The sequence below is a fragment of the Poecilia formosa genome, unplaced genomic scaffold (genome assembly GCF_000485575.1).
Source record: "Poecilia formosa unplaced genomic scaffold, Poecilia_formosa-5.1.2 Scaffold96, whole genome shotgun sequence".
Classification (NCBI taxonomy): Eukaryota; Metazoa; Chordata; class Actinopteri; order Cyprinodontiformes; family Poeciliidae; genus Poecilia; species Poecilia formosa.
Window position 1 is genome coordinate 28,404 of NW_006800035.1, and position 20,834 is coordinate 49,237.

General features: G+C 44.1%; 2 protein-coding genes and 1 long non-coding RNA gene across 4 annotated transcripts in view; 2 read left to right on the top strand and 1 right to left on the bottom strand.

Moving 5' to 3' along the window:
- The first annotated feature begins 721 nt into the window (after positions 1-721).
- LOC103142350 (uncharacterized) lies at positions 722-2,099 on the top strand. Its single transcript, XM_007558379.2, has 3 exons — positions 722-829; positions 923-981; positions 1,059-2,099. The coding sequence occupies exons 1-3, from the start codon at positions 801-803 to the stop codon at positions 2,027-2,029; spliced, it is 1,059 nt and encodes a 352-aa protein (XP_007558441.1). The 5' UTR covers positions 722-800; the 3' UTR covers positions 2,030-2,099.
- Positions 2,100-3,258: 1,159 nt separating this feature from the next.
- On the top strand, positions 3,259-7,815 carry LOC103142351 (uncharacterized). Of its 2 annotated transcripts, none has more exons than XR_476685.1 (7): positions 3,259-3,452; positions 3,525-3,583; positions 3,683-4,089; positions 5,734-5,837; positions 6,975-7,222; positions 7,331-7,373; positions 7,488-7,815. It is a non-coding gene; the product is annotated as an uncharacterized LOC103142351 (long non-coding RNA). The 2 variants fall into 2 exon arrangements; XR_476684.1 differs by having other exon boundaries at positions 3,731-4,089.
- A 2,680-nt stretch (positions 7,816-10,495) lies between these two features.
- arid1ab (AT-rich interactive domain 1Ab) overlaps positions 10,496-20,834 on the bottom strand; it is an 80,116-nt gene continuing 69,777 nt past the window's right edge. The window contains exons 8-20 of the mRNA XM_007558380.2: positions 20,408-20,708; positions 19,875-20,020; positions 19,692-19,789; positions 19,393-19,602; positions 19,085-19,289; positions 16,670-16,802; positions 16,146-16,321; positions 15,687-15,816; positions 15,483-15,602; positions 15,215-15,311; positions 14,223-15,045; positions 13,991-14,121; positions 10,496-13,874 (exon numbers count right to left, since the gene is read on the bottom strand). Of these exons, the coding sequence (XP_007558442.1) occupies positions 11,952-13,874; positions 13,991-14,121; positions 14,223-15,045; positions 15,215-15,311; positions 15,483-15,602; positions 15,687-15,816; positions 16,146-16,321; positions 16,670-16,802; positions 19,085-19,289; positions 19,393-19,602; positions 19,692-19,789; positions 19,875-20,020; positions 20,408-20,708 (4,493 nt within the window). The 3' untranslated portion in view covers positions 10,496-11,951. The remainder of the gene's footprint in view (positions 13,875-13,990; positions 14,122-14,222; positions 15,046-15,214; positions 15,312-15,482; positions 15,603-15,686; positions 15,817-16,145; positions 16,322-16,669; positions 16,803-19,084; positions 19,290-19,392; positions 19,603-19,691; positions 19,790-19,874; positions 20,021-20,407; positions 20,709-20,834) is intronic.

Below are 20,834 nucleotides of genomic sequence, written 5' to 3' on the forward strand. Positions count from 1 at the left end.
AATATTGAGACTGTACTTTAAAGATATAGCAAGTAGCTCATATATATTTTTTTACATATGTTGAAACTGTTACCATGTTGTGACAGTACGGTATTAGACAGATAATCTGTGAAAACAAAAATCAAGCTAACTATTAATAACCAATCAGAGCCAAGAGGAGGGTCTTAGTGCTGTCAATCACCCTCTGTGTAGCACTCCTCATACTCTTCTCCCCCCACTACTGCTACTTCTTTTTTTAATGTAGCAGAGAGTTGCTCTCTCTGCTACTTTGCAGCTAGGAGAGCCTGCTGTGAATGCTAAAGCTAGTTAGCATGACCACCGATGTCAGTGGATAAATGGTTTTCCTGTAACAGTGAATTGTTTCTCTGCCAATAGCACATTAAAAAGCACATGTGCGAGGTTGACTGACAGCGATTAACAGTGCATCTAGGTGACAAACATGCATGTCATGATGTGTGTATATTTAGTTTGATTATATGTGGCTGGCATGATGCAGCAGTTAAACATTTCTCTTCTTTGCTTCTTTATTCACCAAACTAATTGTAGAAAATGCCACAATTTTTATGATTCATATATTATTTTTTTGACGTATTTAAACATCAGTGCAGAGGAAGACAAGAAAACACAAATCAGAGGAGATGAGCTGTGTGACTCCACCACCGCAGCAACTGTAGATAATCAGTACATCACGCTGTGATTGGCTCAAGGCTGCAATAAATACCAACTCACTGCTGCGTACATGCAGAGCAAGTAGCTGCTAGGGAGTTGGGCTGCTTTTGCTGTGACCAGACTGAAGAGGCATGGAAATGACTTGTGGACTTGGTTTTGGGTAAGTGAGCTATTTTTTTCCCTTCTAATCAAGGTTTACAGATGAAAGTTTTTGTTTTGGTATTAATTTCTTCAATGATTTTTCCCTGAACAGGATCTTGCTGATTTGCTTAGTTCAAGCAGAACTTGCTGGTTGTTCTTGGCCTAAAGACGGTAAGAATCGCAAATCAGTCACATTTTGCCCCAACTCTCTCCATCTCTCTAAAGAAATTTGTCTCTCTGTCCTGCAGCACAGAGACCGGAGAACACAAACTCTGGCTTCCCTCCACCAGATGGCATACAGAGAAAATTCAGCAGCGATTTCCAGAACCAACTCAAACAAGGCTTCTTCTCTCCTTCCTCAGTGCAGGTCCAGACCAGTAACTTCAACACTAAGCCAGCAGTGAAAAGTGGTTACGATAGGAAGCCCTCCACCAGCGGCCTAACACAATCCCGCTCTCAACCGGTTCCAACGGTGTTCTTCAGGCTGGTGAAGAACACCGTTGGGTCAAAACCCAAGAGCCAGAGCACTTTGTTTGCTGAGCAGAGTCCAAGGGTGACCGAAAGGGAAGGCTACTCCTTCAGCCCAGCTTCCTACATGGACCCTTCCTCTTATGGGCAAAAGGGCTCATCAGCCACCTTGTTCAGTCTGGTTGGTCCTGGTCCACGTAGTTCTATTCGGATGCAGACGTCTGCTCAGGGTCGTGCAAGAAAAGTTCCTTCAGGCCGTGCATCTCAAGGTGAAAACATCAGGAGTTTCTTGCCTCATGCTGCAGCTGGGAAGTTTTATCCCAGCCCACAGTTCGCTCTAAATACCAGAGGGTACAGGCCGAGGAGTCTGCTCACTGGCCTGGCTGCTCCCAGAGAGAGAGAGTCCGCTCTGAGGTTTGCTCCAATAGTGGTCTATGACCTTCCAGAACCCTTCGGCGGCTCGGCCATCAGACGGCTGAAAAGACCTACTGAGCAGGAGGCGGTACGTGTCCAGAAGCAACAGCAGGTCTATCGGCCTCCACAGAGGGTACCGCTTTACAAACCTGAACAAACAAGCAGCCATTCAGGATATGACTGGAGCAGGAAGATGTCGTACCAAGGTCCAGTCCAGAAGCCATATTGGATCGACACACCACCACGACCACAGAGGGCAGCGGCGTCCAATCCTGACCTCCCCAGTGTTCATCCAGCCTCTGAATGGTCTAAGTTGAAGCTGCCCTATAGACGCTAAACCTAGTGTCTTGAATTTTAAAAATAGTGTGCTGAAATAAAACAAATGTTTTTTTGTTTATTTTTTTTAAGCTCTTGTGTGTGTTTTACTTTTAAATTCCAGTTAAAGTTTAAGATCAAACCACTTTAGGAGCAAAGACACTTTATAGGACGCAGTATTTCAGGTGCTTCTCATACAGTAGTCTCTAAGAATCAAATGTACCACAAGTATTTTATTCCATTTGCTCAAACACATCTGAATCAAAAACTTGGGTCACTAGCAGAACTCGGTGGAACCAGTTTGTATTTTGAGATGTCTAATAGATAATAGTACCAAGAGTGAAGTCAGTTTTGAAGCAATAACACTATTTTTAGGGAGCAGCTATAAAAGTCACTATCTTCAATGTTCAAAAAGCTGAGTACAAAGGACAAAAATTTAGCATTCACTCACTCAGACTGGAGGTCAGTTACCCAGTATGTATGCATGGCTCTGGACTGTTTGGAAAAGGCTAAAACCAAGGATCATCTTGCTGCAAGACAGCAGTACTAACACTGCACTGTGCAGTATTTTGCAATCACCAGAGAAACCCTTATTTTAGCACAGTGGATTTCTTACATGTAATATTTACTTGAACCGGATTAAAAAAAAAACAAACCGACCTCAGGGCACAAGCTAAAGCAACCCCTCATGAAGTTCATTGATTCCCTCTCAACAGAGGAAATAAAGTTAATATTACATTTAAGAATCAAGACGGGATTCTTAAAAGAAATTCAATATATAAGATAGCAGGGTTCATTGAAGAGATGCTGTATCAGTTTCTACTGTCTGAAACATCCCAGAAATCCTCCACAGATGAAATCAAAGATATCTAAGGTAGTTTTACAGTCTTTGTTTTTTGATTCAAAACCTGGGTTTTGGGGTGATGGTTAGCCATCACCCCAAACAGACGGCCAACGATGGATGTTGTCCTGAAAACATTGATAATTATTTAGTTTTGGTCAGAAATTCATTCTGTTATGTTTAGCTGTGAAGTAAGCTCTTTTTTTAAAGTAACTCCAAGAATTGACTGCATCACCTTGTGAAAAGTACAACTTTTATACTCTAAATGATTTGGACACTTGGAAACTAAAGTTAAAGCTGTAGTATGCAACTTTTATAAACAATATGTTTTTATTTTTACATATTTGTTAAAACTGTCACCATGTTGTGATGAGAATAACATGACAGGAAAGCAACTAATCAGATGACTGGGATGAGCTGTGTGACTCCAACACCTGCAGACAATCAGTTCATCAAGCAGTGATTGGCTGAAAGCAGCAATTAACACCAACTCACTGCTTCACATGCAGAGAAGCAGCTTCTCCAGAGTTGGGTTGCTTTTGCTCTGGAAATGACTCTTTAGTCATTTCCATGCCTGAAGAGCGTGCAGCAGAAACTCCACACAGTGAGTTTCTGCAGCTGCATTTATTGAAGTGTTCAATATCTCTGATATTTAATATATTTTTTTCTTAAACAGAATCTTGCTGATTTGCTTAGTTCAAATAGAGCTTGGTGGTGGCTTCTGGGTTGAAGAAGGTAAGGATTGTTTAAACAAAACAAAACAGGGTTGGGGCAGGAATAGTACATTCACTTCACTTAACTTACAAACACATTCTATGCAACTTCGTCTTGTAGCACTGAAACCCCAGAACAGCAACACACATTCTGGCTTCTCTCTACCAGATGACAGACTAAGAAAATTCAGCAGCAGCTTCCAGAACCAACTCAGACAAGGCTTCTCCTCTTCAAGTCCAGTCCAGACCAGCAGCTTCAAAACTAACCCTGCAGTGAAGAGCAGTTCTGGTCAGAGGTTTTCCTCCAATAGCTTCAGACAAGCTCTGCCTCAACCAGTCCAAGGCTCAGGGAAACTAGTGAAGAACAAAATTGAATCAAAATCCAAGAGCCAGAGGACTGCCTCACCAACCTTCTAGTATGGTCCAGTTGCTCTGAGTCCATGTAGTTCTGTCATGATGCAGATGTACGCTCAAGCACCTGCAAGAAAAGTCCCATCAGGCCGTGCATCTCAAGGTGCCAAGGTCAGGGTGAGTTTCTCGCCTCACACTGACTCTGGGAGGTTTTATCCCAGCTCACAGTTCGCTTTAAATACCGGCGGCTACAGGCCAAGGAGTCTGCTCACTGGCCTGGCTGGTCTCAGAAGCAGCAGAGAGGGAGAGTCCGCTCCGGGGTTTGCTCCAGTAATGGTCCATGACCTTCCAGAACCCTTCGGCAGCTCGGCCATCAGACGCAGTAACATCAGTGTTCTCAGTGTTTTGCCAACTACCATAAAAAGAAGAGCTCAGAGTTTACAGAAGCAAATATGGATGCAAATGGTGGAGCATATCTGAAGTTGTTGTCCAACCGGAGCCAGCACATTAACAACTTAATCCTTATTATAGTTCATCATGGTTGTTGTTTTTCTTCCTGCTGGTGGGTATCAGGATGCAGAATTGGGACATTTGTTCAGTGTTCATCTGCAAGACACCACCATGACATCAACACAGTGGTATATTTAGGGCACAGTATCATTATCATGCCCAAAAGGAATCTAGTATTCGTTCATATCTTTGTTTCAGCTTCAGAGGGACAGAATTTCAAAGCAAACCCTAGAATTCTCCAGTCAAGGTTATGAACACAGTGTGTATTCAGTTCAACAAGTTAAAAGTAACAATTTTTTTTAGATTATCCTCCATTTGATCTAGATTTGTGCTTAAATGCCAATTTCAAAACATCAATTTAATCCCATGAAAACTGTTAAAATAATGGACAATGTGCTTATAAATATTAATGTATGAAGAATGTCTGTCTCATCAAGTTTTCATCAGTGTCAAAATTTGCTGAAAAATCAGTTTGAAGGATACATTTTCCTTCTAATCAATGAGCTTATGTGATATTGATGAAAATGAAATCAAGAGGCTATGCATATTTATTAGCACTACAGCTTTTTTCACTCTGATTAGATCAAGTTAAGGATTATATTCACAACTTCATAGCCTATGTTCTAATTCCCCAAAATTGTTGAATCAAAATTACCTGTGCGCCCCAAAAAATTAGGGGGAAAGAAGGACAAAAAAAGACGAGTAAAAAAATACAGATTTTTTTTTAAATATTGATTTAAAAAAATCTTTTCAACAATAAACTACATTGTAAATCTTTAATTAAATGAGTAATTTTTTTAAAGGAATGTGTATATCATATTAGACCCAGAACATTAAAAGGATTTTGCAGGTGTGCTTTGTTAAAAGAGCTTTACATTGTGACTTTAAAAAAAAAAAAAAAAAAGCTGTCGATTTAAAAAAAAAACATATTTTGTTGATTCTGAGCAATAAAAACTAAATATAGGTCACTTTTATGAAAAGGTATGTAGACAAGTTAATACATTAATTAACAGTATATCTGGATGAATCAAAGTCAGACAGATGTCATACATCTATCACTATAACTTTGTGTTACAGTCAACATTTCTATTGTAAGATTTTAATTTGCTTCCTCCCAGTGTGACTCGGCCTGAAGTTGACTTGCGAAGTGTAACTGGTTTGATGTAAATGAAGCAGACTAAAATATGACCTCATGACCAAAAAATACTTCCATCTACACGAGAAAACCATAAAAACAGCGATGCATCTCTAAAGCAGACATGACGCAGCGGTTCTGACTGAAAACTATCGTAACTTTTCATTTTCCAACAGGACTCATCTCGTTCCAGTCGTTCTCTGATAACTGCGTTTCGAGTTCTAACCAGACGAGGGCGCCACTGCGTCAGCGACAGAGGAAGAGCCAGCTGATATGAAAGGTGACGTCTGGAAGTTCCTCAGAAATTAAGCGAGTTTTTGTTGTTGTTGTTGTGCATATATAATCAGCCTGTTGGAAGCGTGTGCGGATGAGTGGGACGGAGCTGTGAGGGATTTGTTCAGTACTCTCTTGATGGGATTAGAACAGCTTGACAATCTCTTTACAGAGCCGGGGAAAGCTCTGGCAGCGCGTGTTTACCGCTCACTGCCACGATTGTTTGTCATGGCTCAATAAAGAATCCATGACAGATGTCCTTAGCGCTCTCTATTAGGTTTGAAGGAAGTTTTAAAGTGTGGACTGGTTGGCAGCCGTTTTCATGACATCGGGTTGTTTCAGTTGTGGTCTGGAGTTCTGGACAGAAAAAGTCCTTCAAGTGGTCACTACTGACCCTTTGCAACTACGTCCCTTAATCATTCGAAGCGCCATGATGGACGTTGGAAGCGAGGGACGGGAGTATTGAGACGTTGTTTTCCCAAGTTGTTTTTGCAGGTTTCTTAATAACTTCTTCTTTTTCGAGTCGAGCTAATTTATCTGTGAACGTAACACACCTGGTTGGGGCTCATAGACGGCGGGATTTACAGAAGCCTGAAACAGCTAGCTTAGAAACTGACCCGTAGCTCCTGCCCCCTGACATGTTCATCAAATTACCGACTTTGCCTGAATTCACACCACAAAATTTACATCACTATGTCATAAACGGCGGTTCTCCTTAAACCGGAGCAGCATTGGAAATATAAGACGAGACACTAACCAGTTCTTTCAGTACATGCTAGGCTACATCACGATGGGGCACTATTTTCTTGGTTACTGGTGGTTAGACTCGTACCTTTGCCATAAAGCAATATTTGATACGTTTCTAATCATACTTACTTAAAGTATATGAACGTTAATCTTCTTAGTAAGAAGATTACTGGCAGTCCGCAGTTACACGGAGGGCTGCCAGTCATTATGATTGACGACTGTTATCTATCGCTACCATAACCTCCCTCATTAAAAGTTATACAATAAAATGAAAAGTTTGGTTTGTATCCTTGTCTGTTTGTGCCGCCGACCGCGCAGAACCCTATGACAATTTTTAATGCTAAATGAAAGCGATATTAGGCTACCAGATGTGTGTTTTTGTTTTGTTTTTTGACAGGCTTTACAGATTGTTTTGACGTCCGTCATGGAGAAGCGGGCCGAGTTTCAAAGATAGTGACGTCACGTGCAAAGGGCCAATATGATGAATCGCAAACTGCGGTAGCTCTTCGAGCCTCCCGAACCTTGCTACAGCTACAAAATGTTAAGTATTTTGCTGGGGTTTCATGAGACTGATCAAAATTTATTGGAAAAGTACCCAAGAGGCTCAAGGGAACTCTGGAGAAGCTGCAGGGGTCTCCAGCTCAGGTAGGTGGATCTGTTGACAGGACTGATGTCAAAAATATATATGTATAAATTGATTTAAGCGCCTGTATCTTGCTGAAAAGTGACTTATTAGTTTTGTCTTATTTCAAGTGTACGAGGATATTTGCACTAGAAACTAGACCAAAAACACTTGGTAAGATTTTGTGTAACTTTTAGCTTTAAAAATATTGAAAACCATATATCATAGTCCTTCCAGTTCCCAGTTATTTGCTACTTTGTGTTTTTTTCTCACACAAAAACCCAACAGAATCTACTGACGTTTCTGGTGTCCAGTTTATTTCCATCTCACTGACACACTTCACAGAGTCCAGCTCTTTCAGACAAAATCCTGGCAACTAAAACAAGGATTCACTGAGTTTATTTGGGTTTTTTTCTGAGGGCATCTTGATCTCAGTGAGACTTCCTAAATGAACAGAACTTCAGTGGAGCCACATGAAGAAGACGCAGGTGCCTTTGAACACCCAGCCGGTGCTACATTTAGCCCATGCTGACTGTTTTTGCTCTAATGGATGTTATTTTGTTCCTTTCCTTTCCTTGAGGACCACAATGGAAATAAATATTTGCACATTTTTTAACGCCGTCTGTCAGTGCGTCATTTCTCCTAACAGTGCATGTTCTAAGTTAAACCTGCTGCCACGTTTCTGATGGGTTATTTTACAGCAGTCATATGTCAAGACTTCAAGTAGGAACAATTTTTCCACAGCTGTCTTATCCGTTGGGGGTTTTTGTAACCCGCCCACGTAAATATGTATGACAGGATCAGCAAGTTTTGATCCAGGTACAAAGACAGCAGTGCATCGTCGTGTTGGCATGTCAGTCATGTCATACGCAGCAAACTCCGCTGAGTGGTGTGCCTGCAGAGTGATTTGATTTCAGAAATGTCAGCAAAAAAAACAAAAATAAAAAAACAACCAAAAACTGCTTCAGTGCCTGAGATGTACAAGCCGCATTAAGAATGTAGAGTTTGTTCAGCTTCTACAACCAAAGATTGTGATGCATTTTTGCAAAATGATTCATGGTTCATGAATGAGTTTCCAACCTTTTTTTTTTTAACCAATTAATCTGAAACGTGTGGAGTGCATCTGAATCCAGCTTCCTCAAGTAATTTTGCAATATGAATCTACCAGTTTAACACACAAACAACTGAAATGTTTGCTCAGTCTTGCTGGCTGGAGAGTCTGAGCAGCAATTTTCAAGTAATTTGAGCTGCCAGCATGTCACCAGTCTGTCATACAGCAACGGTCTTTGGTCAGAGGCCTCTTCTGACTTGTTTCAAGACAGATCCTTCCTGACCCAAAGCATCATCTTCCATCTCAACTCGGAAAATATTTGAATGATATGAGTTAGAGGTGTGCCGACTGATCGGCCACCGATCATAATCGGCCTATTTCCGTGAAAAAGTGTATGATCGGTGATCTCTGATCACGGTCTCTTATTGCCGATCACACAAACCGATCACCTGCATCTCATTTCGCAGCCTGCCTGTGCAGCTGGTCTCCTCTTCCCTAAACACCGCAAAAGCACAGCAACAAATCCTAAGCGATGTGGAACTATAACGCACTGAGTGAATGGGGAAGTTTGCGTGTTGCGTTGAACCGCTGCTACGCTACAGGTAGTAATATTTCACAGATGGAGCTCCGCTTCTGCTCCACCTGGTAGTGACTCTCACACCGAACCTGCTTAAAGCTGCAGCATCTAACTTAAAAAAATACATTTTACATACGTATTAAAACTTTTGCAGTCCTAACATGAGACAGATAATCTCTGAAAAAAGAATCGATCTCCTCCCTGATCTGCATAATTACTCCGCTCAGTCAGAAACAGCCAATCAGAACTAGCAGTAATCAGCTAGCCACCATGCTAACAGGAAGTTTTCATTCAGTAACTCTGGATTGTTTATTGTAATGGAACCTGTTTTTGCCTTTGAATGTTAAGTTTTATACTTGAATTTTTAGGCAATGTTGAGAGGTTTTATTTTGACTCTTTGCATTATTTAGCCTCTTCAGAGCCTTCATATGTTTTCAGTCTGTTAAAGACAGTATTACCGATAGCAGTACAATTTGCACAATGCCTGTTTTGTTTTTTTCTTGGAAAAAGTTAATAAAAACAAGTTTTTTTGTCTAAATTAAGGTGAATTCATGGTTAATTTTTCCACATAATGTAACCAGTAGTGCTTATGATTAAAAACATAATTATGTGATCGGTATCGGTGATCGGCAGGAAAAAACCTAATCGGCACATGAATTATGGCAACATTTAATTTCCCTTTCGCATAAATATAGTTTTTTTTTTAATTCAACTGAATAAAGACTAAATTTTCAGAGTGTACAACTAGTACGTGTCCTGTAATTCCCCCACCTGAGTTGTCAATATCTGCAGCTCCTCAAGAGTTATGGGGCTTTTGGGTGCATCTCGTAACATTTCTGTCAAAAACCTGCAAAGACTGAGTTGCCTCTGGTCGTTCACAAACCACAGAGGTTTCCAAAAATCAAGTCGGAATCAGAGAACCAAAGGAAGCATGGACATCAACATATGTAGGGTCATAAAATGTCAGAAAACTCTTGAAAGGTTAAAGACATGTGATGTAAAACCTTTCATTTTTGTTGTATTTCAAGTGTAACTGATGCTAAAGTAACTACTCTTGGCAGAAGCCCAGTAAGAGTCATCTAGTAGCATTGACGTGCATCAAACACACACCACCCAGAGGAGGACCCTGTGTGTTGTTACTCTAAATTCCTTGTAAAGACCGTCTGTAATCATTACAGGGTAGTTTACCTTAACACAAAACAGGCCGGCCTCTTCTGTTGAGTCATGACATTAACGGTGGGTTGGCTTCAATCTGCTTCACCACAGAGGGGCTTTCAGAAACACAGCGAACTGGGTGAACAAGCTGTTTACAACTGCTGATGTAACTTTTATAAATATGTTTTTTTTTTTAATATATAATTTAAAATTGTCACTGTGTCAGAAGTCAGGACGGTGTAATATGAGACAGATAATCTGAAAAACTTGAGTTCTGCGTCCTACCTGTCTGTGGTCTCAGTCTTTTTTAATTGCAGATAGCAGGCAATGTTCTGGTGCATTACCGCCACCTGCTGGAATTTGATGCCAAATATAAACACATTTGTAAAACAAACGAAAAAGATCATGGAAAAAAAAAAGACCCGCTGGAGGAAGTGAAGTACAGAACAAACCCAATTAAAGTTTAACACTTTTTCAGAGCAAATCAGAAATAAAAGCACAGCAAACATCTTATGAAGATTTAATGTACATTTATTCTTAACACGTGGAACATATAGTATAAAGATTTCATACTGAATAAATGATATTCATTAAGCCAAAAAAGGGGAAAAAAGGAATTTACATCAAGTCTTTAGCTACATCATCTGAGATACAAATATGCAGAATCCGCATCACTGGAAAATAAAAATAAAAATAAACGAAAAGAAAACTGGTTTCTCCATCAAGGTTTAGCTTGTCTTTATGAGGGAGCTCTAATGACACTGCAGACGTTTCTTGTTAATAAGCTCTACACTCGCCCCGGAGACAAACTGAAACTTGACGTTTGTTTAGATGTGGCATCGGACAGCAGCTGAACACCCTCCCCAGAGCGCTGAATGGAGCAGAGACTGGGGCGCCAAAATAACGGAGCGGGAGGCAGGCCATCAAGTAAATCACATGGCATACTTGATGAAAGGAGAGGGGTGGTGGGGCGCGAGGGGGGGGAGACTCGATAAAGGATTAAAAACGATGAAGAGCAACAGAAGCTGAGAAAGAGAGAAGTGTAATGTACAACGTGATATTTACACTGCAGCCTGGACTGCGTCTAGCGTTGAGGACCAGTCCTATAGGTGACTTTTTAATATAAGAGGGTCAGGTCATACAATCAAGGGACAAAGAGAAGAGGTCGGGGTGTTGTAGGTTCACCATACTTTGGGGGGAAAGCCGTTTTCTCTCGACATGAACTAAAACTGTTTTTAAAAACTACAGTTTGCTGCCAAGCCAGCATATCTCAGTGTGAAACAGTATTATTACAGTATGTTTACAGTTTTTAAGGTGTACAGTACAGAAAAAAGTCCTACAATCTACTGCACAGGCCTCCCATGACAGACGTCTGTTCACAGCCAATAATGTGGTTCCTGTGAGGCTGAGTATATAGCATCCAAAATTACAGCAATTATACCACACCACAGTCCATGAGTCTACGTAGCCTCCAAACATGAACCATAATATTGTTTCCTTTGCGCCCTGCATACCCCTCTGAGGGAGAATGCAAGCACAAGTATCCCCCAAACTCACTGTAAACGAGACAGCAACTTTGGTTACAGTTTTTTTCTTCTGTTTTTTTTTTCTTTTTTTTTTTGAATGGAGTTTTTCTTTTTCATTAAAAAACAAGTCCAGTCCGCAGGGCAGTGCACTCTGTCCTATGCCTGGGTCCCGATCTGCTCTTTCACGCCGGTATCGCTCCATGTGAGACGGTTAAAATCCACAACTACTTCATGATATTCCTTCCTTTTAGTGAGAAGCAGGGGTAAAAAGACAGCAGAGTCCGAGGTGATTTTTGCATAAATTAAAAACAAAGGACAGTCAGTTTTTACTCATTTCACTCACGCGCATACGACACATACATACGCACACACAAAAAAAAGGAGGTCTGGGGGTGGAGGGGTGGGGAACAGAAAGAGGCAGAGCTGAAAGCCCCTGGCGGCTGTCATGACTGGCCAATCAGAAAGAGTACGTCACAGATGACTTGGGACACCAGAGGGTTCATAAGTGGAGACACGGAGATGTCTAGTAGGCGCGACTCGTACAAAGTGAACTCTGAGTGGTTCTCCTCCACTTTGGCCAAGGCGTGCAGCGCCCGGGCTGCTCGCCGCATCATGTCCACGCTCGTAGGCTCAAAATGGGGACCGCCCTGCATTTGAAGCAAGGAGCTTTGGCTCTGTTGGTACTGTGTGGCAGCTAGGCTGTCCTCCAGGAAACCCAGCAGATTACCCACACTGCCTTTCTGGACAGCGATGGCCCGTGCTGCTAAGCTGTCACCCTGAGCTAAGTTAGCTAGCAAAACGACCGCCATTTCCCGGCAAACGGCCACCTTGCGTTCACCGACAAGGCGTACGAGCGAGCCGTAGAGCTTCTCCAAGCGGCTGAACGGTGGCGTGGCCAAAATGAGGTCGACGTTGTTGTCCTGGATGCTGAGCTTGCTGAGGGTCTCGAGGACCAGTCTCTGGGGTGAAAGGGAGCTGTGTGGGCCGAGTGTGGGGAAGGGATCCAAGGCCTCTGCCGAGGGGCACACCGCCCAATGGAGCAGGCCGTCCAGCAGTGGTAAGCATATACTCTCTGGGTAGATAGAAAGGTCCAGCTGGCCTGAGATGTTGGCCAGAGTGACCAAGCAGTTCTCCCTCAACACCTCGAGGCAGTCCCACCACCACTCGTCTCGGTCACAGCTCACTCCTTCGTCTTCTTCTTCCTCCTTCTCATAGGTGACTGGCGCCTGTTTGCGCTCAGGGTGTCTGTGGTGGAGCAGCACCAGACGGCCCAAAAGCAGGAGGAGGCCCGGGTGTTTAGACATTTCCAGGTCGTTGCCAGGGACAAAGGAGAGGCTCCTGATGATGTTGGAAACACAGATGCAACGGCGGGCCAATGAGTCCTGCCAGTCCGACAGAGTGCTGAGAGGAGTTTCGTCCTTGCTGTGGGGCTCGTCTTCCAGGATTTTGACGTTGCGTCGACTCTGAGGATCAGGGTTGATGCTAAATAGATACTTGCCATTCTCCTTCTGCTCCTCTGCGCCTCCACGAACCACTTCCATTGTGACTGACCCCGGTCGGGCCGATAGTACGTCATCAATGGTGGCAGTGACTGGTGCACAGAGGGGAAGAGAGGAAGGACTCTTCTCTGTTGAGGCCTTGTTGGGATCAGAACACTGGGCTTGCTGCTGCTGAACCTTCTCTTCCAAACAGAACTTGGATTTCTCTGGGTTTTCCGTCGTCCCAAGCAGCTTGACCTTCTTGCGGCCTTCAGTGGCAGGTAGCGTGCGTTTCCGCTGCTTAAGGAGATCCATCTGACTTTCGAAGTGGGTCTGGATGTGTTCAGTAGTGTCGCCACCGCCAATACTCCAGTGTATCAGGCCACTGTCAAAACTCTGTCGCTGCCCAAGCTTGGATAAGTGGTTTAAGCGGAAGGGGTTCTTCTTACGCACTACCTTGATAGGGAGTTTATCAAACTTGCTAGCCTGCTTTGGCTTTTCCAAGTGGACGTTGGGGTCCTGAGAAGACCCTGAGGTAGAGCTACTGGCTTCCTTGGTAGAAGACTCCTTTTTCTCTTCCTCATCATCTTCTTCTGAGGACTTGTCTTTCATTGAGCTTTCTTCTTCCTCTTCTTTAACCTTCACCTGTGAGGAGGCATCATGATTGGTCTTTTTCTCTTCGTTCTCCTCATCTTCATCCTCTTCCTCATCGGTGTCCATGTCCTCACACTCAGGTATGGGAATTTCATCATCGGAGTCCTCAGCTGCATTGGGATCTATCAGGGTGCGCTGACCAGGGTCTCCCACTTCGTACTCCTTTAGGATGCCAAAGATCTCAATGAGGCAGCGTCTGAAGTACTCCACTATCAGCTCCAGGAACCCAGGTAGCTGCAAAACCAAACAAAAAAACTTAAATGAATATGATGGCTCCAAGAGACAAGACCACCTAGTTAAGGTGTGTAGCTAATGTAAGGCTCCTGACAGAGGAGAGGTACTTTATTTACCTGGCAAAGATTAAAAGTAGTAATGCTGCCATCATCATACAGTAAAATGTTAATGGTGTCCAAGGCCCAGGTGCTTTCAGCTAATAACCCTGACTTTAGGGACATCATAACTCTCCAAGCCTCAGGAGTGCCTTTAAAGAGAAAAAACAAATCGCCCATGAGTCAAAATGACCTAAAACCTGCCTATATGTGATTTTAATTGATTGAGCCTAAGACATAAGAAGTTATTTACCAATGTCTTTCATGGTGAGCCGCCTTCTGGGTTTAAGGTGGGGCTGGGTAGCTTCCACAGAGCCGGGAGGGAAGGCCACATCTCGTCGAATCATGGGTTGCTGCACAGGGGCCTGGCCAATATGCGATGCGGGAACTGGAGGGCCGGCTTTCTGCACCTTAATGCCAGGGTGCATATAAGGAGACTTGCTGGGGGATGTCCTGGTTTCCATGGACCGGGGCATGGGAGCTGGGCTTGACACCTGAGGAATGTGGTTCTGAGAAGTCTGGTAAGTTGAAGGTAAAGGTCTTGTCATAGGTGGTCCAGAACTAGCAGGTCCAAACGGAGGCTGCCTCTGGTTTACGTGGCCGGGCCACTGCCCCTCATGGTTAATGCGTTGGTCTGATGGCATCATCTCCTCTCCTGAACGGTTCATACCGTGGTACCCGGGGCCCTGGCCTGGTACAGGAGGTCCCTGTCGGTTGGGATAATTGGGATAGCCCATCTCGTTGCGGCCCTGCCACACTGGGCCCTGGGGGCCGTCAGGACCAGAAGGCATCGTGCTTGTCATCATCTGAGGAGGCATGTGAGACTGGGAGTTTGGCCCTGCAGATGAAGGTCCTCTATCTCTCCCAAAAGGGAAGGGGAACTGGCCCTGTGGGCCTGGTGGTCTGCGCTCTCCTCCTGGATATGTGTTGTACTGGTTATACATGTCTTGCTGGCCCTGATGCCCAGAGGACTGGGGTCCAGGCTGCTGCTGACCACTGTAGGGAACGTTGTACATTTCCCCCTCGTGGCGCTTGGCTGGAGGGCCGTACCCTGCTTCTACAGGCCGCTTGTAGTTCTGTCAGCAGAAAACAATGAGCGCCATTATTTCTGCTCTCACATCTGCATATACCATAGTGTTCTATTTAAACAAAACAGATATAAAAGGAACATCCAGTAATACATGATTGAGCATTGATTTAACAAAACAGTAAAAATGCTGGAAATGCTAAACAAATTGTCCTTACAGGTTGCTGCTGTGGATACATTCCTGGCTGTTGATTTGGGTACGGGCCACCAGGGGGAGCCCCTTGGCCAGGGTATTGATTTGTGTAGGAATCATGCCTGAAAACAAGGATACAATTTTATAAAATTGCGTTTCATGTCCACAGTAAATCTGTAACCTGGGATGTTAGAGAGATTGATATTACAGTCATGATCACAAATGCCTTGAAGGAAAAATTGATGTCTTCTGTTGGCTGTAAGACAGGCCAATTTGCGCTTAACGGTACTGACCGTTGCTGAGGTGGGGGACGGCTGGGTGAGTACATCCCTGCATCAGCACCAGAAGGCATCATATTGGGCTGAGGCGCTCCGGGCCCCATGTTGCCTTCAGGGCCCATGCCTGGTTCCTGCCTGTAAAAACGAAGTAGCATCCGTCATCAGCTTTCATAAAAATACAGAAAATGACTGAAGATAAACATCTTCTAGTGTTCTTACCTTCGGTCATATCCGTAAGGATACTGCTGCCTTTGACCCATTGGCATGTTACCCATGGGACCTGGTGGTCCTCTGTTGTACTGTTCGCCCATTCCGCTGTTAGGGTTAGGGGGCATGAACTGTTCTCCAGCTTAGAAACACAAGGACAATGACCATTTTGTTAGTTTTCAGCTCCAACACCTGCAGTCTGGGAATGGGTGCCTGTCTGTTCGCCCACTTGGAGCTTTGTTGGAGTTTATTTTTTACATGTTTGACCAAGCTTATGAAGCTATTGGTGAATTTAAGTGTGCTGCACTGGTGAAGAATTAGCAAATAAAAGTGTAGTTCAGTACAATTATGTCTGTTTAAATGTTTTTCTGTATTGGATTGGTATGAGTTGGTACTAAACCCCAGATATCCAAATTTGTATTGGAGGTGAAAAAAGTGGATTGGCTCATCCCTACTTATTATTGCTCCTACCTTTCCTCATGCCCCCAAATGGGTCTTTGTTCGACTCGTAGGGAGCCATGCGACTCATCATCTCTGGACCGCCCATGCCCGGCTGGTAGCCCTGAGAGTTGGGAGTCATGGTGTTCCTTCTGGAAAACGCTGGGTCTCCACCATCAGCAAACGGATCCTGCAGATTCACACTGCTCCTGCAAAATGACACAAGAGTTGTCAAAATGTTCATTGAAATTGCAAAATCTTATTGCCACAGCCAATCAGTGGCAAGGAAAATGAATAACACTCCTGGACTGGCTGCTTTCTAAGTGCCAGCCGATAGTGGGTCAAGTAGCATTACATATTTAAGATATGTTTAACAAAAGAAAAATCTGCAAATGGTCAACCGCAAACAGGCAGGGGTCCACCTAAATTCTCTGATTACTGCATTCTAGTTGATGTAATGCTGCAGTTTCACCACAAGGGGGCAGGTTTAATGTTATGGTGGCTTTCAGACAAAATTAGGTTTCCCAAACCACAATTTTCTATCTTTGACATCATACCTGACACCAGGCATCGGAGGCATCTGTGAGTGTGGGGTGGAGGCTGGGGTGGGAGGCTTCAGGTCTCCTCCTTCTGCCATTGAACTGGTTGTAGATTGGGGAGTTTGGGGCCCTTGAAGGGACCCTGAACCAGCTGAAAGAATGACGACACAACAATCAGCACTTTGGCAGCAGTAAAGACTGGATAAATCTGTGAATTTTAGTTTTAGTCTCTTTGTAGCACTGGGAATCAACTGCATAGATTCTAATGCATAAAAAAAAATTTAAAAACCCAGCCCAGAACCTTTGTTACGCATTTCTGGTACACCCATAAATCTGACGCACAAGCAACATCCTCTAACAACAGCGATCGACGGCAATGCAGATTGCCCACTGGGATTTCATTTTTGATCCAAAAAACAATCTGTTGGGGTGCTGGAAAATACTTTTTTGTGTTCAAGTTGTGCAAACGTGAGTTAGCCTATGAGTAAAGTTATTCAACCCTACAGTAAAATAGCATATTAATGCTAAACATGTAGCAGCAGCAGCAGCACAGATGTCCCCAATGCTAATGACAGCGTCCACAGTCCACACTTCTAAAGAAGTTCCATGAATGATCAAGAGTTCCTGGAACACTGGACAGCTGAATGGATAGAACAACACTTTGTTCCAATCTGATGGTTGAAGAACCTCAATAGCAGATTAAAAACAAGAAATATATTTGATGCTGAGCTTATATGTCTACAATCCATAATTTGGCAGCAAAAAGAGTTTTTGAATCAAAAATGTTGCTTATTGTGTCCATGTACAGTTTTCAATTCAAATGCGATTAATTAATTAGAGACGCTGGAATTCACTGTTCTACCTCCTGACTCTGACCCGTTACTGATCCTGAGTGTAGAAGACGGCAGTCTGCCATCTGACACAGTGTGTGTGTGCGTGTGTGCATGCGTGTGTGAAAGAGTGACTGATGGCTTGTTTGTGTTGCGAGTGTGTGTGACATAGCATCGCTCATCCTTAACTTGAGCCCAGGACTTCTCACTATTAACACGGCAGTCTGATGAGTCACAGGTTCCCATTCATTAAATTGGCTGGCACACACACACACACACAGCCGGGGTCACTGGCAGGTCACATTTATTCACATTTTCTCACATCAGCCTCTTCAGTTCTCACACTGCCTCTCCACCCCTCCCCCCTCCCTCTGGGCAGGGATTTCCCTCCACTACAGATGAAGGGGGTGGGGGGTCTTGTAAGGATATAAAAAAATGTAGCATGGCAGAAACAGAAAGAAAGACGCTGAACTGTGTGACTTTTCCACACACACACACACATACACACACACACAGACACACACACACAATGCGCTGAGACCCCATTCATCATCGTCCTGATCTCCAGGGAGTGTTGCTCTGCTGCCGTGGCTCTGGGCCAATCACAGAGCCATCACAGGCTATCACCAGATCACCTAACGGCCCCCACGTGGCCCCCCCTGCAACTCCAACCTCTGTGCCCACATCTCCCTCATGGTGCCAGCTGATCATCCCTCCTTCCCCTCCCCTCCCTGTTGCCTCTTGTGCAGATTCGGAGCCCACCGTCTGACGGGCCTGGGTTCCAGCCAAACGGAGGCAACGGCAGCACGCAGTCACTCCTGGTGGTGTTGCTCCTGGCAGTTATGACGCGCATCCATCCAAAACAAACAGCTCCGGGGCAACACGCCGCACCCCGGAGCAGAGTGCTGCCCTTTCTGACCCGACTTCTACCCAACACAGACACAGTATGGAGGCATTTACAGTCGGATAACGCAGAAGACCTTCAATGTCGGTCCAGATGATTGAGAAAAAGAGCTTCAAAAGAAGCTACCGGTTGTCACATATAATCCACATGCATTCTCTGTGCTAGAGCAGGGATCTTCAAAGTGTGGGGGACAAGAAAAACAAAACAAGAAAACACAACTGTGGACATTTAGCTAACTTTACCAAGCCTATAACCTGTTGTTTGTTCCACCAGCCACATTGTTACAACCACAGAGGAGTTTGGTTATTTGTGATAAATAAATAACCAAAAATAATTAGACACAGTATGGAGGCATTTACAGTCGAATAACGCTTAATTATTTTTGACCCACTTAATTATTTTCATGGTGTCTCTGAAATCTTTTGAAATGCTAATTCTTGTAGAGTTGTTAGTGATGCCTGGGGCTATTTTAGCTTTACGCCAACAGAGTATTGAATGTATGTTTTTTTCTTTTGTAATGACTTGATTGTTGTTGTGTACCATATGATTATTGAATTATTAACTTGTGATTTTTTTTCATTAAAATCTGAAAAGCGTGCAGTGGCTTCCACAAAAGAAGATGAATGAAGTTTCGTCAATGTCACATGAACAATAAGAAAACCTTCGTCCTTTGTGGAATAGCCTGACAGCAGGTCTCACCTGGGCTTGGAGGCTGGATCTTGGGTTGGTTCTTCTTTGTGTCCGTGTTGAAGAAGTCCGGGGGCGGGTCCTCGCCGCGCTCGATCTTACACTCGAAGGCGTACAGACACTGGATGTACTGCTTCTTGAGCGAGCTGGCCGCGCTGCTCGATGTGCCCACGTTCAGACTGGTGGCCAGCTCCCTCCACTTCTTGTTCTTGTTTACCTGGAGTGAGAGGAAGAACGAAGGGAAGAAAAAAAAACACCAAGTTAGATTTGCACAGGTGGTTTGACCAAACCGATAAGTTCGTGCAAAACTGCTGTCTGACCTGGGTGAGGCCGCCGATCTCTTTGACGGACACGTAGAGACGGAAGAGGTCGAGAGGCTTGCGGCCCACAGCGGGCAGGTTGCTCATCCCCATGGCCTTCTCCTCGGCAAAGGCCAGGTATCGGTCCACCCACATCTTCCTCTCTGGCTCCGGGCCGAGCTCATACAGGCGGGTGATCTTCTCATTGGTGATGGTGGAAGAGCTCGACTTCTAAAGGGCGACGCAGATAACCAGTAAGATGGAAGATAAAGTACAAACAAGAATGCAAAACAAAAAACCATTCAGATGACGACATTTACCTTTTTGGATTCAGGTTTTGGAGTCCCATCAACTTTGTTGTTGATCTTTTGGGCAGGGTTCATTTTGTCCATGCCAAACTCAGAACCAGGTGTCATCCCTTAGTGTTTGAGAGGGAAAAAATCCAGCTGTATAAGAGGAGATGTTACAGCAGCGGTGGTACCATCAGAGTACGTAGGACTCACCGGGGGTGTTGTTGGCCATGTTCCCACTCACTGGGTAAGGTCCCGGTGCTCCCTGGTTCATCACACCATGCATGCTGTTCATGCCTGGGCCATAGGGAGGCGCTGATCCCATCATACCTTGGGACATGTTAGGATAACCTGGGGGCCTGGAGGAAGAAAAATGTCTTTTTCTTTAGAATGGACCAGTTTGCTCATTAGTAAAACTACATGTAGAACACTTCAGACTGGCATTTTCAACAAATCCCTTCTTCCTTGTTACTTTCACAGAGTTTATAGATTATTTTCCAGGAAAGGACAGTTTACCCCATCAGGTTTTCATTGTCTTAAGACTTTAAGACCATTTTGATGCTACCTTACATTAATATATATTTATATAAAAGTAAAGGGGATGGATGGGGAATTATACTGCATTACAAACAAACAAACAACAAAAAAAGGAGTTAAATGTCCAAGCATGAAACTATGACTGCAAAGACATACTCTGGCCTTAGAAAAAATATAAAATAAATAAAAGTAAAGTAAAAAGGACGTACCTGTTGTGTATGGAGTTTGCAGGGCCGTGGTGCATGGTGGCCCCCCCATCTTTCCTGTTCATACCTGGAGGCGGGCACATGCCGGACCCCACCTGAGGAGGCATGCTACCCATGTTGGGGCCCATGCCAGGACCGTAGGGCCGAGTACCCATCTGCCCCGGGCCTATCCTGCCAGGTGGCATGCTTCCGTACGGACCCCCGCTGCCCTGAGCCGGCATGGGGTTCATGGAGCCGCCCATTCCGGGCCCACTGGGGTAGTTAGTGTTGGGCATCCCTGTGTAGCCCGGTTGCCTGGGATAGCCTGGAAGGATCAGAGATCTCATTAAGTAGTTAGTAATTTTTGTAAAACAAGGTTATCTTCTACAAAAAAAATTTCTGTGATGGGAATGTTTCTCCGACTCGGCTGAATTTAAATCTGTGCTGCCTG

Bases quoted from the DNA above. Each gene is read 5' to 3' on its own strand.
- LOC103142350 (XM_007558379.2), top strand. From the start codon at position 801: ATGGAAATGACTTGTGGACTTGGTTTTGG. The intron at 830-922 runs GTAAGTGAGCTA...TTCCCTGAACAG, and splicing joins ACTTGTGGACTTGGTTTTGG to GATCTTGCTGATTTGCTTAG. The intron at 982-1,058 runs GTAAGAATCGCA...TCTGTCCTGCAG, and splicing joins TTGTTCTTGGCCTAAAGACG to CACAGAGACCGGAGAACACA.